At 39.1% G+C, this 19,147-nt stretch overlaps 1 protein-coding gene across 1 annotated transcript in view; it reads right to left on the bottom strand.

Annotated features, from left to right (window-relative positions):
• The window catches only part of Nwd2 (NACHT and WD repeat domain containing 2), a 234,604-nt gene that overhangs the window by 6,374 nt on the left and 209,083 nt on the right, over positions 1-19,147 (bottom strand). The window contains exons 4-6 of the mRNA XM_004642633.2: positions 16,642-16,845; positions 13,685-13,829; positions 3,405-3,994 (exon numbers count right to left, since the gene is read on the bottom strand). Of these exons, the coding sequence (XP_004642690.1) occupies positions 3,405-3,994; positions 13,685-13,829; positions 16,642-16,845 (939 nt within the window). The remainder of the gene's footprint in view (positions 1-3,404; positions 3,995-13,684; positions 13,830-16,641; positions 16,846-19,147) is intronic.

Below are 19,147 nucleotides of genomic sequence, written 5' to 3'. Positions count from 1 at the left end.
TACAGATGAACCCTCAGGTAGTAAAATAATAATGAGTATCATTTGAGTGTAAGGTAATATTTAGCTCATAAGCTAAAAATTGCAAAGTAGTCCATAGAAGTGGAAATCTGGATATTTAACCATTACCAGCTCTTCATTTCCAGGCCCAAATCTCTGGCACATAGTAGGCACTTAGTCTTTGTTTCATGACGGGATTAATGATTTATAAGTTATGATGAGTTAAATATTTTCATTAAGAACACATGATACCTTTTATAGCTGATAATTTTCTAGTTAATTAGAATGTAATAGAACATTCAGTTTCAGAATGATAATATAATTTTATAATTCAGACACATTTTTGTGGTCCTGTAAGGTCATGGTCATGATTATTCTTCTTCTTATAAAATCTTGCTGTTTAAGGGAGTTTGGTTAGGTGCTCTGATTCAGAACAAAGGTTTACTACACAAGCATGAAGTCATCTGTCCTCCTATCATCTCTCTGAAGAGCAGGTGTGATTACAGTGCTATTTTATAAAAGGGGAAACTGAGGACAAGGCTGCCCAATGACTTGTTTTGAGTTTAATGGTCATCATGAGACAAAGTTGGAGTATAAATCATATCTGACTTTTATTCTAACTTTAATATATTTTTTTCTTTTTTAAACTGTGGGATTGAAGATAAATGTATAAAGTCTGTACTAAATTTAGTGGTTTATTTTTGTCTGAAAAGTCTCAGATGAGAAGGCTGTGATAAAATAAGTATTGTTTCAGGAGATAAAGTCTTCTAGTAATCCTACAAATTTATGAAGGATATTCTTTAGAAAAGGAAGTTTTTCACACATTAAGATGGAAATTTATGAAACTATGTTCCTCACGAGAGAGTTCAGGTTAAGAAATAAATGAGGAGATTTATGGATGTCAATTTCATAATGAGTTCTTAAAAGTAAGCATTTTGTTTATGTTGGGCTCCAGCCTTGGAAGCTGGCTTCAAGAAAGACAATCTTGTCATGCCATCACTGTTGATGGGTGGCAAATCAGAAACAAAAGTTTGTTCCCACATTGATTGATCACAGTGAATATATGCACCTTCCTCCCTCCTGTCCCCTACAGGCTGCTGCATATGTAGTGTCTGTGGAGAATAGCCCTACAATCTCAAGCTGGTGTCCATAGAAATGCTGAGTAATAGAGAAGACCAAGACAACATGTATGTCTGTGTCATTAGAAGAGATGGCACGTCACAGGAGAGCGGTGACAGGAGGCCAGTGAGTCTCCCTAGAAGACGGGCAAGCAGAGTGTAGGATGGGACCTAGAATCAGGTGAGGTTCCTCAAATGACCAGAACCTCAGACTGTGGATAGAGGCAGGTAACTGGACAAAATATCCAGAGGATGGGGAGCTCAGAATGCTATTTCCCAAGTTGATGGGCTTTGCGCTGTTTGTCCTGTTTGTCCTGCTCCTTAGGCAAATCTGTACATCCTGTGTAATCCCTGACCTCCAGAGCATGGTAGGACACATGGAAATGCATCGCACCAGCATTCACTTGGTCAGCATAACAATATTTGTTCCTGCTGGAGAGCCCACCAAGAGAAAAGCTCTGGCGTGAGAGTGAAATGGCAACGTGTGAATACTGACGCATCCAAATTCAGCTCTCATGTGTCTCTTACGGTGTCACCATTATGCTTACTTGGAATCATCCTTAAGTTCAAAGATACACAAGCCGCTGTGCAGTAGCACACACATAGACTCAGTTTATTTTGATGTCATGGGGTCCCTTTGTACAAATTCACTGCCTCATCAACTGAAGATGGAACCCATATTTTATAACACAAGAGTAGAGGCTGGCAATATAGTTCAGTGCATAAGAGCCTGCCCGCCAAGCTCAAGGTCTGAGTTTGAATCTCAGTACCCCCCCCCCCCCCCCAAAAAAAAAGAGTAAGTACTGACTGGGCTTGACAATACTAAGACATAGTAAATTAGCTCTCTTAATGAAGGACTTTTCGAAGGCAAATGTGATATACCTGGTATTGCCTATGAGCTTACTTTGGAGCCTGAACCCCACACACGGCATGATGGAGCTGGTTCTGTGTTTGTTCCCAAGATGATCAATTTGAGAATGTGCAGGGCATGGCAGAGTGAGAGGGTGAAGTTAAAGAAAGCTCTGTTTTCAAGAGAGCAACTTCAGAGGAACAATGTGGAGATTCTGAGTTAATGACGGAGTGCTAGAATTAATGCTAGAAGCAATTCTGAATTAACACTTGAATAATAGAAACCAAGCATTATCATGAAGATAAAAATGGAGGCAGTTTAGCGCAGCATGGGTGGAGGAAGTAAAATAGTACGTATCACTTTCCAAAGCAAGGTTCCAGGCCAGGCAGGACTGGAGAAGGAAGTTCTGACCAGTTTAGTGCAGATTGGAGATGAGGGTGCCACAGATCCTATTTCTTACTTCCTCATCTTGAAAGGAGAGTTCAGAATGACGCCCGTTCTCTGCTTCCAGCCCAAGGGAAGGGGCTTCCATGGTCCCCTTACAAACTGTTTCCTAAAGCCCAAGGGACAGACATCTGATGTCTGATGACATCTGAGGAACATGAAGGGTAGGCAGTGGGCTGGCTGGGCTGCCACGTGACACCTGGCCATGCACAGGAGAAGCAGAGCTGGAGTTCTGGGCCAGCCTGTGGGTCTCTCAGGGTCATTCCTATGTATGTAATCTGGGCCATCAGCAACTGAGAGATGCCAAGGGTTTCCTTTTGCTTGCTCTGCCTTTTCCAGGTCCTGTCTAAGGAATGTGTTGGACTATGAGAGGATCCTAGCCAGAAGTGCCTCAGAAAAGATGGGAAGTAGCTTTAAACACTGTATAAAGACCTGGACTTTAGCATGGAGCTCACAAAAGCACTGGCCATGGGAGAACGTTCTGATCAACTTCCATAGCCTGAACAGATAGGGTCATTGGTGTGGCTGGGTCAGGGGAGGAGGAAGGAAGAAGCCTTGTTGTCACCACCACTGTTGTGCCTGGCTGGTGGCAGGCCTCAGTGGGGGCAGAAGTGCAGGCTGAAGTTTTAATGATCACCTTAGACTGATTTGTGACTAGGAACAGACAGAAGGCTAGTATCTTTGCAGGGGATGGGAAGAGGTCTTGGGATCTGTCCTAGTTCTCATCCAACTGGAGCGGAGGAGCTAATCACAGAAGAGTTTGAACTGCGAGAATAGAAATTAGGTGGATTTACAGCTGCACCCCATGAGTCTTGATCTCCCAGTGTAGCTGTTATACCAATAAAAAAGAAACACAGAAGTATTCATTCCAAAAGGACTAATTATCATTCATGTAGTAAACGCAGGAAATGGAAATGAGTTGCATCGATTTATTTTTTTACTCCTAAGAAAGAGTATTTGTAAATACTTGTAAGTGAGATAGAACAGACTTTTACCTTCTTTGCTATTTCAGCTAGCAGAAGGGTCTTTCCAGTGCATGGTCCACCATATATGATGAGAGGGTTGATGTGCCCTGTCTTGCTGGGAAGGATGTATTTATGCACAATGTTCAGAGCCTCACACTTGTACTCATAGAAGGAGGCGTATGTTTTACAAAGTGATGAATGCTGAAGAATCTCATCGTAGAGCGTGTCAGTTTCCGTATCAAAATTTTGTTGGACTGTTGCCTGAATTATATCAATCATGTCCTCATAAAATTGCTTACCAAGTCCTTCTATGTAATGATTTTCTATTTCTTGGGAATAGCCCAATTTCATGTCACAATGAGTAACAGATGTGTACACTCTCAGATTAGATGATGCAACTATGGTAGGAATAAATTCATCCCTGAGTTTGATCAGCTTCTCTTGAGCTTCTGGGTCTCGAATAATCCTTGGTTCTGTTCCAGTTATATCCATGTATTTCCCCATCTCTGGGATTTTCACAAAGCGCTCAATGTTAGCAATTTTCCTAATGTAGCATACACACTTCTTTAGGAATGCTGGAGTCTGTTTGCCTAGAGCAAAGTCAAACTCATCCTCAATAGCTGGAAAGAGAGAGAGAGAGAGAGAGAGAGAGAGAGAGAGAGAGAGAGAGAGAGAGATGGGAGTTTATTGGCATAAACAAAGGAGCAAAGTTTCCACATTCCCAACACACAGATCTTAGTCCCTGGTGGTGGGCTGCTTCACCTATAAACTCTAGTGGAGTAATTTCCTTGCTTGTATTCCCCCAGTAATGGGTATTGAACGAAGGGCCTTCCCCATGCCAGGCGAGTGCCATACCACTGGCTGCACCACCTGCCCTCAGGATCACTTCTGCATTTCCAAATTCCCTAGTTGTCTTTTCCTAAGCAGCCCAAAAAGCCACATGGAGGAATTTTTTTTTTAGTAAAATTAGTTAATTTTCTCCCTAAGGAGGGAGGAAGAGGTCAAATATCAGTGCAAGGAAGAAAGCACTGCAGCTTACAGTTGATATTTTTTAAGTTGCTTGCTGGTTTCCCTCTCCTCCTTCAGCTGTTCTAAGTGCAAAAGGAGCAGAGACTAACTGGGGCCGGGAGCAAAAGGAGGAGGCTGAATGACAGCGGCCTGTTTGTTTTGCTTATTCTTTGTTATTTATGATTTGGTTTCTCCACTTTGTTTGAAGTATACTGTACCTGGAACCATGTATGTTCAAATGTAAACAAAAGCCTATTTTAAGACAAAATATAAGTTGATTAGGGTGGTCCGTGCTTATAGTCCCTGCATCTAAAGGCTGATGCAAGAAGACTGAGTTCAGATCAACCTGGGCTACCCAGTGAGATGCTGTCTCAAAACAACAACAACAGCAGCAAGAACAACAACAACATGATCTGAATACTGAGTAAAATGAATTACCTGTGTCATAGTTAAATTCCATAACATCTACCAGGAAAGGCACAGAAAAGTAACCTAGCACAGCATGTTGTTTCTTCTAAATTAAGCCATATGTGGCTTTACAGCAATATGCTAACACACAAATAAATTTACATTATAAATCATTTGAGGCCTCTTAAGGACATTAAAGCCAGGCTGAAAGCATCATTGTGTAGAGGGAAAGAAAAGAACTAAACACATGGAAATGAACTTTAAAGCAAGCAGTCTTTAAAAACTGGCTGCCGTCCTCCCTCCTGTCGTCCCTTTGCGTTCCTCTTCCCTTCATCCATTTGGTCTTCACTGAGCACGAATGCTGTGCCAGCATCCTGCTGGCTGCTTAGGACACAACAGAGAGACGAAGCAGACAGCAGTGAGGGAAGAGGCGGAAGGGATCCCACAGCCTGAATCTTTGTGTTCCCCTGCAAACTGTGTGTTGTAACCTAAATCCCCAGATACTAATCCAGGCAGGGCTAAGTGATGAGGTCATGGGGTGAAGCCCCCATGAATGAGATTAGAGCCTGTTAAAAGAGTTTAGTGTCCTTAAACAAGGGGTCAGGCCTAATTTAATCTATATTAGAGATACAGAAACAGAAAACTCAGATGATAACATTTTTGACTAAAGTAAATATTGCAGAAAAATTCTACTAATCAATCATCAACCTAAACTGCTATTAGCGAGACCCTGCTTTCAGCTCAAACAATCGAAGATCAGGGGTTGGCTTTTTGCAATCAATAGATTGCAGATCTATTAATGTGGAAGCTGAAGATATTATCTGATAAGTTGAACAGACACTCTGATCTACAAAGTCCTTACCTTATCTCCCCGTCTGTCTCTCCTCGTGGGGGGCAGTAAGGACACACTCTCTGGCATCCAGGGAGTAGGGCCTCACCAGACATCAATGATGCAGGCACCTTAGTCTTAGACTCTTGCCCTTTACACATTTTTGCTATTAATAAGCTACACACTTTATGGTGTTATTGTATAGCAACCCCAAAAACCTAGCAAATGGAGTTTGCAGATTGGTAGAGGAGGACAGTTATCAATCCTAGATTCCCACAGACATCTTGACTGTCCTTAGTCCTGCATCAGGGAAGAACATGATGTAAGAGAGCAAACACAAAGGGTTCTAACCCACTCGGGGACGTCTGCGAGAGCTTCCTTCTGGAGGAGACGTCTGTCTGGCAGCTTATGAAAGTAAGATGGGAAGAGGGCTCTGAATACACAGGGCTGGCCTGCTGAGAAACTTAATACATTTCAACGTAATGGCCACAACTTCAATGTCAAGTAAAGTTCAAACTATACACATATCCATCTATTCAATAAAGTAACTATTAAGGGAGCTTATCTTTTTAAATTTGTTTTATTTTTGAAAGAGAGTAGAAAATAGTATTAAAATAGAAAAATTGCAAACGATATAGAATTTCACAAAACAAAATAATATGAATTTCACAGTATTTGTTGTAATGCACAGTGTTATCTTCAAATCAGTTGTTCATATTACCAGGTTTATTCATGGAAAATTGAAAGAAGAAAGAAAAAAGAAAAAGTAAGACATTACAAAAAGAAAAAGGAAAAAAATTGAAAAAAGAAGACAAAACAAATTAAGCATTTAACTGCTCCTTTCCATAGACCAACAGAAATCCACAATACAGTTGTCTAAACCATTCTACCTACATACATAGATACCTCTCTTTACCCCACTCCCTTTCCCAGCCTTCTTCTCAACTAATTCCTTCCTTTTGGAAGATTCATTCAATTTTCCCAGTATCTATTATACCCTTCAGATTTTATTTTCTCTTTCAGGTTCTCACACTAAGAAAATAATATGCTGTTTGCTTATGCCAGTCTGATTTATCTCACTTAAGAGTATGATCTCTACTTGTATCCATTTACTGATAAAATCCTCAAATTTATCCTTTTTAATAGCTGAGTAATATTCCATTGTGTAAATACCACTTTTTAAAAAATCTTTTACTCAGTTGATGGGCATTTGGGTTGTTTCCAAGATTTAGCTATCACAAATTACACAGCTATAAACATGGGTGCATATATACAGTTGTGATATCATGTTTTCATTTCTTCTGGAAAAATACCTAGGAGGGGAACAGATGGGTTGAATAGGATCTCCAATTCTAGCTTTTTGAGGAAACTTCACACTAATGTCCATAGTGGTTATACCAGTCTTCACTCCCAGCAACAGTGGAGAAGGATTTCTTTTTCCACACAGAACCACCAGCATTTGTTATTGGTTGACTTCTTGAAGGTAGCCATTCTTTCTCGCATGAGATGGTATCTCAGCATTGTTTTAATTTACATCTCTTGAATGACCAGTGATGTTGAACATTTTTTCATATACTTATTTGTTATTTTTATCTCTTCATTAGTGAACTATATATTCATCTCAGATGCCTATTTTTGGATTGGGTCTTTGAATTTGGGGGACCTGATTTTAAAAAAATTCTTTATGTGTTCTAGATAGAAGGCTTTTGTGAGAGGGACAGTGAGCTCTAATTTTGTCTCAGTTCATAGGTTTTTTTCTCAATATGTTGGAGATTTCTTTTGAAGTGCAGAAACTTCAAAAAGATGAGAGATCTCAGTTGTTGATTCTTTGAAGTGTTTCCCATGCAGTTTGGTTTTTGTTCATAAACTCTCTACCTAGCCTTATGTCTTTAAGATTTGTACCTACATTTTCTTCCAAAAGATTTTGTGTTTCTGTTTTAATGTTTAAATCTTTGATGCATTTTGACCAAAGTTTAGTGCATAGTGATAAACATAGGTCTACTTTTAACTGTTGGCATGTAGAAAGACAGTATTTTCAGCACCATTTATATAAAGAGGTTATCTTTCTTCCAGTGAACATGTTTGGCTCTTTCAACAAAGACAAGGTGGCTGAGTGTTTGTAGTTGTGTCTGCATCTTCTAATCTGTTCCTTTGATCCCCAGGTCTGTCTTTATGCCAGTATCTTGTTGCTTTTATCACAGTAGCTTTGTAGTATAACCTCAGGTCAGGGATTGTGATGCCTCCTGCCTTTCCTTTATTTCCCAGAATTGTTTTTGATATTCTGGGTCTCTCCTTGTTCCAGATGAATTTTGGGAATGTTTTCTTTAGCTTTGTGAGGGATAATAATGATAATCTGTATAAGAATTTTGGGAGTAAGTCCATTTTCACAACATTGGTATTTCCTATGCAGATGCAAGGAATATGTTTCCAGTTTCTGAAATCCTCTTCAATGTCTTTTCTCAGAGCACTGTAATTTTCACTGTATAAATCTTTTACTTCCTTTGTGAGACTGATTACTAAATATTCCTTTTTTTTTTGTCGCAGAACCGGGGATTGAACTCAGGCTCTTGTGCTTGCCAGGGAAGCACTTATTTTACTGAGCCATCTCCCGGCCCAAATATTCCACTTTTTTGGATGTTGTTGTGAAAGGCATGTTTCCCCTAATTTCTCTCAGTGCATTTGTTGCTTGTATACAAAAATACTAATGATTTTTGAATGTTGACTTTGTATTCTCCTAGGTCACTGAATTTGTGTTTCTTTACTGTTTTAAAAAATTATTTATTTATATATTTATTTATTTGGTACAGGGTCTTGCTATGCAGCTCAGACTTGTAATGATGCTCCTGTCTCAATCTCCCCAGCACTGGCATTACTGGCATGCACTACCACACCAGGTTTCAGTGGCAGGCATGGTGTGTCTGGGTTCTGGGGCCAGCACAGCATGTGGTACCCAAGCCTTGCACTTGCCAGCCAGGTGGTTAGACCATTCAGCTATCTCTCCAGCCCCTATATTACTGAATTTGGTTATTAAATCTACCCAACTCTTGTCAGACTCTTTTGGGTCTTCTAAGTAGAGTAACATGTCATCTGCAAATAATGATAATTTCACTTCTCAAATCCATATTCCTTTTATTTGTCTCTTGTGTCTAATTGCTCTGGCTATGTTTCCAGAAGTACATTGAATGGAAGTAGAGACAGTAGACATCCCTGTTTTTTTCCTGATTTTAAAGTGAAGGATTTTATTTTTGGCCCATTTAGTGTGATGTTGGCTGTTGGTTTCTCATAGATGGCATTTATTGGGTAGAGATGTAGACAATCTATTTTGATTTTCTGTAGAGTTTTTTTTTTTTTTTATCATGAATGAGTATTGGACCTTGTCAAAAGCTTCTTCTGCATCTGCTGAGATGATCTGGTGGTTTTGTTCTTGGTTCTGTTGGTGTGGTGTATTACATTTATGTATTTTTGTATATTGAACTATCCCCGAATTCTTGGGAAAAATCCCACTTGGTTGTGATGCATAATCTTAGTGTTTTGCTACATTCTGTTTGCTGGTGTTTTATTGGGGATTTTTCATCTATGTTCATTAGAGAGACTGGCCTTTAGTTTTATTTTTTAAATTGAATCTTTCTCTGGTTTTGGTGTCAGAGAAATGCTGGCCTCCAGGGATGAGTTTGGGAGAACTGCCTCCTTTTCAACTTCACTGGAGAATTTTAGACATGTTATCTTTAAATCTTCTCTAGATTTCTTTTAGAATTAAGTTATGAATCCATCAGGATCTGGGTTTTTATTTGTTGATAGGTCTTTGATTCAATTTTCAATTTTGTTTCCTTTTATTGGGTTATTCAGAGTTTGTATATCTTCTTGACTCAGCTTTGGCATTTCATATGTATCTAGGAAACTGCCCATTTCTTCTGTGTATTCCATCCTGAGATAGCAAAGGTTTTAGAAGTAGGTGTTCATGATCTCAATTTCTATAAGGTTTGCAGTGATTTCATCCTTTTCATTCCTTATTGCATGAATTTGGGGTTTTTCTTTCATTTTTTGATAAGGTTGGCCAGGGGTTTATCAATTTTATTTATTCTTCAAAGAACCAAATCTTTGATTCATTTATTCTTTGTATTGTTTTCTTAGTCTCAACTGTATTAATTTCTGCTCTAATCTCTATAATTTCCTGCCTTCCTTGTGTTTTGGGCTTAATGTGTTCTTCTTCTAGGAGCTTGAAATGCAGCATAAGATCATTTATTTGGGCTTGTTCTGTTTACCTAATTTCTGAATTTACTGCCATAAATTTTCCACTTAAGACAGCTTGCATTGTATCCCACAGGTTCTGTTAAGTTGTACCTGCATTTTCATTTGATTGCAAATATTTTTAAATTTCTGCTTTAATTTACCTGTGATCTTCTGGTTGTTTAGGAAGTTGTTATTTAATTTGCATGTGTTTATGGTGTTTTTGTAGTTCCTTCTGTCAATAATTTCCAGTTCCACTGCACTATGGCTTGATAGTATGCATGGGTAATTTAATTTCCTTTGCATTTACCTAAGCATGCTCGGTGTGCTAGCATATAGTCTATTTTGGAAAAGGTCCTATTTGCAGCTGAGAAGAATGTGTATTCTAATGTTGTTGGGTGAAACACTCTTTAAAGATCTACTAAGTCATTTCTTCACAAGTTTGTGTTAGTTGTGTTATTTCTTTGCTGATTTTTTGCCTAGTTGGTCTATCTCTTAGTGACAGTGGTGCATTAAAGTCTCCCATTACAATTCTATTATTCCTCACTTATTTTTTATTTCTGTTAAAATTTGTCTTATGTAGGTGGGTGCTCCTACATTGGGTGCACATATATTTATAATTGTTATCTCTTCCTCTTGCAGTTTTCCTAAGGGAGATTATTTTAAAAAATAAATTAGTATAACTTGGGATATTGTTTTTTCCATAATTATATGGAAGAGATGTGTGTATAGCCAACAGTTCTTAGTAAGCTGTGCCACGTGCATCAGTAGATTCTAATAAAGGGTTTTTATCAGGCAAACCAATAGAGGAGGCTTATTACAGGTGTTTATGCAACGTGTATCTAACTTTCTTTTTATAAAAGAATAAATACTTATTACAAGGTAGACAAGGACAGATGTGAGAAATTAATGAGCTGATGAAGAAAGTGCATTCAGTTTATTCTTTTTCCTGAAATTTGCAAGCACAGTGGATTAGCAGACTGACTCAATGGCCAGGCAGAGAAAGGACGAGGCTCAACTATGTATCAGGCTGGGATTCTTGATGGTCAGAGATACACAGTGCCTTGGACTCCCAGCAGACCACTGAACTGCAGCCGCACGTGTCACTCAGGAGTTTGGGACATAAAAAGAGATAGGCATAAGGTTGGAAGAGTCTATCTAAGCTTGGCTGGGGCTGGGGGAGAGAGATTGTATGCAGAGGGCCTAGAATGAGTTGTATTTAGTAAATGATCCTGAGTGAGTGATTCGATACCAAGTTTATGGAGTGATTTTTGGAGGTGAGGTGGATCCTCCTGATTTGGGGTCCTCGCCATAATTGCTGGTTCAGTTTGGATTTAAAACATGCTTCAAGGGCCATGGTGTCAAAGACTTCCTCCCCACAGTGGTGCTGCTGAAACATGGTGAAACCCATCAGAGGTGTGACCCAGGGGAAGATTTAGGTCATTAGGGCTTGCTTGCAAATGGGGCAGTGTGACATCCAGATCTCTCTCTTTGTCTCTTTTGTGCTTGGCTGTGAGGTGAACCTTTTGCTACTCGCTGTCACCATGATGTGCTGCCTCACCGCAGACTCAAAAGCAATGGAACCAGCTGATCACACGCTGAAAGCTCCATAACTGCGAGGCAAAATAAACCTTTTATCTCCTTAAGCTTACAGCCTCAAGTGTCTGTTATAGTATCAGAAAGCTGAATAATGGAATTCTTGATATTTGTGTATAAATATTAAATTTTCCCTTCTCTTTACTAAATTAGTGTATTTGTTTTCTGTCTTTGCACTTTCCTAAAAATACAAGTTTAGCAAGTCATAGTACCTGATGGAAGTAATATTGGGGCCATATTTCTTGCCCTGGTGACTATCATCTATCATCTGTATTACTCCAAAAGCCACTCATTTTAGACAGCCGCAGAAGGCTAGCAGTTTCAAGTCTGATCTATTTCTCTTCTATTGTTTAAACAGGTAAAACCAGAAGAAAATTTATATTCAAATGATAATATACTGTTATAGTTCTTTCTCATGTTCTTACTTTCAAGATGTCTGAAACTACTAAAGAATGTACTAAATCTATTTGAAACAGTTGGCATTCTGCCAATTTTGATTAAGATAAAAATTGGGCATGATCTCAAAATGAGTGTGAAATGTATAAGACATTAAAAATTCATGAGTATGTATATCTTTAGGAACTGTAATTCCAAGTGGAGAGTAGACAATTTGTGGCAGTTCATATGACATGATTAATCTGTGCATGGCTATTATCCTTGTAGACAAGCTCTTTAGAATGGATGAAATTACAGGAAAGTGCTTGTTGATGAAGTACTTGCACACTTGAGCTGCCTGACTGTGAGAGGATTCTTTCCTCAAAAGGGTGTTCTTTATGGAAAAGACAGGAAAGCTTTGCTCTGAACATTTTTCAAACCCAACACATTTTTAAAACAGAGTGGTTTTATCAGTGATAAAGATGAAGAGCCAGAGCCTCAAAAAATGGATCAAAGGTATCAAACAAACAAGAATGAAAATTAACCTGTATACTCTTGAGCTACGTCATACCTATTTCTAACAATTTTAGTATTTTTAGGGAGACATAAAATAATGTGCAGGGTTTTTTTTTCCCCTGTGGAACTGGGGATTGAACTCAGGCCCTTGCACTTGCCAGGAAAGTGCTTATTCTACTGAGCCATCTCCCCAGCCCCTTAAGTGCAGTTTTCCAATAGCTTCCTTTTGGAATACATCAAAATAGTGTGAAATACATGTGAGTGTGGTCAAGTACCCTTAGGTTTTTCCACACACTTTGCCATACCATTTGAAAAGCAACATGAAAATGCAACTACTCTTATTTCTTCCTCAATAATCCGCTACTATCAACTTTCAAAATGAATGCTATACTGCATATCTGATTGCTTGGACCACTACTGCTTGTTCTCTAGAAATGACGATTCCTCAGGTTTGTGGTCTAATGTGCACTTCTAATACGAAGCTTCCTTTCCAAGGCTAACAAGGCTGACAGGTGAGCCTCTGCTTAGAAGGTGAAGAAACTCTTCTGTTAATGTTAAAGGAGACCCCACCACCCTTTCCTCACACTTTCTTGTGTTTCACAGAATAGAAAACAAAGTTCGCTAATGTCAGCTGTGCTTACCTCATCATCTTTCCCATCCTGACTCTGGCTACCTAGACTTTCTCTCTGGAATTTGCTAAACACACTCCATTCTCAGTGACCTTGAACCTGTTGGCCCCCTGTGTGGGACCCTCTACCCTAGACATGCCATTGAGATGAAAGGTCATCTCCTTATTGGCCACCCTGTCTACTCCTAGATGACGGCATTCTGCAGCAGTCACTATCACCCAATTACTGTGCATTATTTTATTCAAGCTACTTATTATTTCTGAAGAGATCTTGTTCATTTACTTGAGGAATTGACTATCATTTATTTTCCCATCAAAAATAAGTCCCAGGAGAACAAAGAGTTCTCACTTTTTCTTATTCATTGTCATTGCCCAGTGCGTGGTATAAAGTAGGCCAAATGTCCATCATTGTGTGCAGGACACCTCGGTGAATGAGTCAGTGAATGGATGGTCCAAGGAAGAAACATGGTGGAATCTGCTCTGTCATGTCCAGCTACTTCTGATTTCTTGCAGCATCACATTCCCCAGAGAAGCCCTCAAGTTAAGGGTTTTCACTGAGCTGAAACAAGGAAACACTTGCTTCCCAGGGACATGGGCATATTTATAAAAATTACATTTTCTAGGCAGTAAATACAACTAAAATTATAGAACCTTAAAAGGGATGCAATGGACTCATCTATTATTTGTCTATTTCTTAGGTGACTGAGGATGTGTGAAAATTACCTGAGAACAGGTACCTCTTAGCTTGGCTGTATTTCATTTTACCCTTTTCATGTAATAGTTTGACTGCAGCCTTAAATATCATCTTAATCTCATCTGATATCTCTTGCCATGGCTTCTCATTTTCAGTGTTGCCAGGAGGTTGTGTCTATGGAAAGGCAAAAGCGAAAAGTTATTCATAAAATCATCAAAGAAAAGGCAGTATTTAGGAGCAAGAGAATTCCTTCTACTCGAAGGCCTACTATGTACTGGTGCTCTAACAGGTGCTCTACAGTGTCTCACTTCATCCACCTAATCCTCACCCTAACCCTAACCTTCTGAAACATTCTGAAGTCAACCTCTTCTTTTTTTACATAGCAGGTGTCAACTATTTTATCCCATCAATAGGAACATGACTAGCTCAGGAGGTTATGATTAATTGTTTCTAGTTTCTTCTGCCTCACTGCTTTTGATCATCTACTAGGAAATAAAATGAGAGAATTACCTAACAAGAAATATTTTTAAAGTCTTGATGATAATCTTATTCATATATACCACAATAAATTATGCAGAAATAGCAGTGGGGCTTAGGGAATAATTTACATTTCTCCAAAGTATCACAGAAATAGATGAAGATGGAACAAATAAATCCAATTAAATAGCCACCTAGAAGCAAGTGCCCCCAAACCACTGTGCAAAACAGTATCTTGAGGTTTCATACTCTTTGCTATCTGCGTTACTCCTAGCTTATTTAACTGGGAATGGTTTCAGCTTACCCTAATATACCTCTCCAGAGAAATAATATTTTTATAGAGAGTTACTCTGAATAATGCATGTGAGGAAAAAAAAATCAAGAATACTCATGTAGCTTCATACTACATGGAGAATATGATTTATGTTGACTGTTTGAAGGTCAAATACAAAAGGTCCTGACAGGAGGACCTGCTGCGAATCAACCGCTCTCCTCCGCTTGAAGATGCTGTGGAGAAGAATTTATCAAGGGTGCTCTCTTTTAGAAGAATCTCTCTCAACACTGTATGCAACAGATTCTTCCTCACCTCCTCCTCCATTCAGTTTTAACGGACACATAATAGACACACTTGAGGGGAAAACAACAAAGCAACAAAAATGTTTCCATTATATTCAACCGTGAATGAACCTCACAGTACGACTCAACACCAGGTACAAGAACACACTTTACTTGTTTGAAATATTAAAAGAGATGTAACAAATTTTTAAAAAGAGACCTTGAAAACAGCTAGATTTTAAAAAGGATTTGTTCCACAACATACCCCCCTCAAAACAACCTCATTCCCCTAAAAGATCCTGTAGAAAACCTTCATGAAATATAAATTTTAAATGATAAAATTCGAAAGTCACTGTAGGGACAGAAGACATACACCTGAAAAATATGGGTGAGCCAGAAAAATCATCTGACGTGATCTTCTAGAAAACAGCTCAGACATAAGGATATGGTAATGTAAAAGATAATTACGAAATGTGAGAGACGTTCCGAAACGGCCCAGGGTATATTTAATTAAAAAGCAAAAAGGAGAGAAAACAGGAAAGGAGAAAAAATTTGCTAAAAGTTTAAGGAACTGAGAGGTAAAGCATAGCATGTGATAAGAATAAATGAAGACATCATTTAGAAAAATGAGCTAAGTGATATTTCAGATAAATAAATATTGAGACAGTTTATCACTCATAGACTTTCACTTGTAGAATTTCCAAAAGATATATTTCAGGAAAATGACCCCAGAAAAATGCTAAAATCCTAAACCAAAGTGCTAAAACCAAATGCTAAAAAATGTTAAACCCAACATTTGGAAGTTTCTCAGCTTTGGAGTGGACTTTTAAAAACATGTGAAGGGTATAGAATGTAATGTTTTGCTGTCTGTATACACTATGAAATAGATAACAATGTTAAGCTAGCTGACATATTTATTACCTCATTTATTTACTTTTTGTAGTGAGAAGATCTCAGATCCACTTAGTCATCTCATAATCAAAGGACTGTCCTTTGGCCACCACTTCTCCATTTCTGGCTCTTCAGCCTCTGATGAATACTTCTTTACTTCCCCACCATGAGTCTAACTGCTCTAGAGTCTACCTATACATGAGACCACTCAGTATCTGTCATTCTGCGCTTGGCTTATCTCACTTAGCAAAATGTCACACAGTACAGAACTGGACAAAGCTGTGTCAGTCGCAAGAGACATCCTGGTGGGCTGCTGTTCACTCATTACAGTCTCATCCAGCTCTCACCATCCAGGGGCATCTCCGTCTGGTCCATTTCTGACCCACACTGAAACTGGCCCATGTCAGCATTACAAGAGAGCAGTTCCATGTGTCCTGGGGGATCTAACCCCCACCCAGGAAAAGGCAGGATGAATCCTCCCGCTTATTAACAAAAAATTTTTCCTTTCTCCCCTTTCTCTTAAAAGGACCCAATCCTTATTTGTGAGAGTTATTTCCCCCAGCTTTTCATTCCGTGACCAAAAATCCTCTTTCTTTTCTTGCATAATGAGCTTTGTTTTAATATTTGTTTCACAATTCTGAGAGGCATAGCAGATGCTGTTTGGGTCAGAAACTGGTACAGCTCAATTTTACTTTGTGTATGTGAATGTGTGTGTGTGCGCATGTGTGGCTCTGAGGACTGAACTCAGCGCCCTGTGACTGCTAGGTAAGTACTCGACCACCCAGCTGCATCTCCATTCCATTTCACTGTATTTGAGGACCTTCTCTATGTCAGCTGCAGAGGCTGCACAAATTTCCAGTCCCACCTCTTCACCAGCACTTACCTTTCGATTTTTAGGGTGATTATGATTTTCATTTCCCCAATGATTAGTATGTATTTAGCTGTTAAAAGAACATTTAGGGGCTGTAGCAGAGTAGACTTTCTATCTCTTATGTCTTTTTAGGAAGACATCATACCCTGGATGACATGGACACTTTGGAGAGATGGAGAGAAAAGGACTCACTGCGTTTTTATTGCTTCTCAGCATTTCCGATTTGGGTTTGAGGTAATAAGCTGCAGGCACTGAATTCTCATCCCGACAGTACCACTCTTCCAGTAACTTGGTCTCCAACTTTGCCTCAATGGCAGCATCCAAAATCATCTCAAACTCTGAGGCTTCCACTTCTCCAGGAATTCGGATGTTCCCATATTTTTCACCTAATAGTCCCTGTGTATTAACAAGAAAGTTCAGTTTAGTGTATCACCAAGAAAGTTCATTTCAGTGTTCACAGCATGTGGACACTCAATAAATATTGATAGCAGAACCGTGGCTGTGCTGGATTTCTCTTTTAATCATGGTATGGGATACTTGATTTCATGAGTGAAGTGAGGTCAGTTATAACAAATGATTCAGCATTTTGAGAAACTTCCACATCTTACCAGAAAATGGAAAATACAGAATTTTTGTAGCAATTTCATCTTTTTTTTTTTTTTTTTGCACAGGGTCTCATCATGCAGATCGGACTCATAGTGAACCTCCTGTTTTCAGCCTCCGCAGCACTGGGATAAGGCATGCGCCGCCACACCTGGACTAAGTGACCAGCTCAGCATGTGGACATGGGGATCACCTTCTTAAATATTACATGATGCAACAAAAGCTGTTCTATGCTGAGAGTTGTTTGTGACAAAAGTAACATACTGTACCTTAAAAAATGTTATATACATAAAGCTTAAAAAATTGATCTTCCAAGACTTGATAATATGGACCTGGGTGAGACAATACACACCCGCAGTCCCAACAGAAAGACGACGGAGGCAAGAGGGCTAGGAGTTCAAGGCTAACTTTTTAACAAAATAAAAATGTAAACAAGATAGCTTCTACTAAATTGGTAGCCCCCCACAAAGAAACAGATACTAAAACATACATGCGCAGTGCTACATAAAAAGTATGAAAAGATAACCATATGATGAGCATGTAAAATGATCCAATATTTCCCTGTGTAGGTTATTACAACAATATCCAAAGAGATTTACAAGTCTATATAAATTTTGGCTTGGCTTTTTTTCTTCTGAAAATTTGTCTTTAGGAAATAGTTAAGAATGTAAATAAAGAGAACAGAATATTTTTGCTAATCCCATTTGAGTATGAAGAAACACTGATACGACAAGTTAAATATCCAGCAAAAGGGAACATTTGAATAATTATGATCCATCCATCAACTTAAAGGATGTACAAAATTATGTTGTAGAGCTACACTGACTTGAAAAGATGTTTGTAAAGTTTGATCCAATGATTTATATATATGAGGGAAGAGATATAATATGTATACACATAGACACAAAAATACATACACATGTAACATGAATAAGCAGCAGAGACTAGCAGGCTTGTGTAAAGGCAACATGGCATGGAATTTATGGCACCTGGGTTAAGGCAGAGCATGTGACTGGAACAAAGAGAAGTATGTCCCATTTATATGCAGGGAGAGAAGGCAGGGAATATTAGGCAGGGAGATCCCAAGCAACATCTGTGGTTAAAGCTTCCTGGAAATCTTGCACTCAGTGGACAGAGTCCTTTGAAGTGTCCACTGTAAGTTTTTTGGGTATCTCTAGATGTCTCCAGGACCCGCAGACCTCCTTGTTCTGTTTTATCTCCTTTTCTGTGTTTGCCGATGACAGCCTCAGTGCTGAGCTGAGCTCCCTACAAATAGCAGAACTGCTGAGAAGGACACTTAGGACTGGACAAGTCAGGTCAGGCTGGAGACTTAGAATGCATATGAGAGAATTTATAAGAACACAGAGCAAGGTTGTTGTATTGGTTGATGCATTGTGTCAACTTGAGAAGTTTAGAAGTTGAATTAAGTGACTCAGCAGAGAGCCAGGGTTCTTAGTTGGTAAACATCCTCATCCTGTGGAAGAGGAGGGCATGGGCATTGTGAGAGTTCTACAGCCCAATCCCCAGGGTAGCTTGTTTATAATATAAGGAGGGGAGAGGGGCTGGCTAGAAGCCATAGCTGCTGCCCTTCCCTTTGCTCTTTGCTGTTTTCTGCTGCCATGAACTGCTGCTCTCTGCCATGTAACACTCTGCCTGGGAGCCAACTGAATATAGATTGAAACCTCCATAAACTGTGAGCAAACTAAACCTTTCCTTCCTTAATTTTGGGTGTCAGGTATTTTCTCCCAGCAATGAGTAAACAAGGAACTGAGACAGTTATTAATAGTGACATATCCAAGACTATTTACAAGGTTGTTTATTCCAGTAATTCTCAAAGTTGTTCCAAGAACACCAGCAGCAACCTTACTATGGACTTGTTAGACATGCAAGTCCTCAGGCTCCAATGGAGTGCGCCTACATCTGAAACTCCTGTTATAGAGGTGAATGATCTATATTAGCAACTACTGGAAGCTTTCTGTTTAATCTGTAGGCATCTCACAAGTCCGCATCTTGTACAGCAATTAACCACTAAGAAGAATATATGCAGTGTATTATTTGTTGAAACTGTACTTCCGATTTGATTTGAAACTGTCTC

Source organism: Octodon degus, unplaced genomic scaffold (genome assembly GCF_000260255.1).
Source record: "Octodon degus isolate 3935 unplaced genomic scaffold, OctDeg1.0 scaffold00158, whole genome shotgun sequence".
Lineage (NCBI taxonomy): Eukaryota > Metazoa > Chordata > Mammalia > Rodentia > Octodontidae > Octodon > Octodon degus.
Note: the sequence above shows the minus strand (reverse complement) of the source record. Positions and strands in the feature narration are given on the sequence as shown.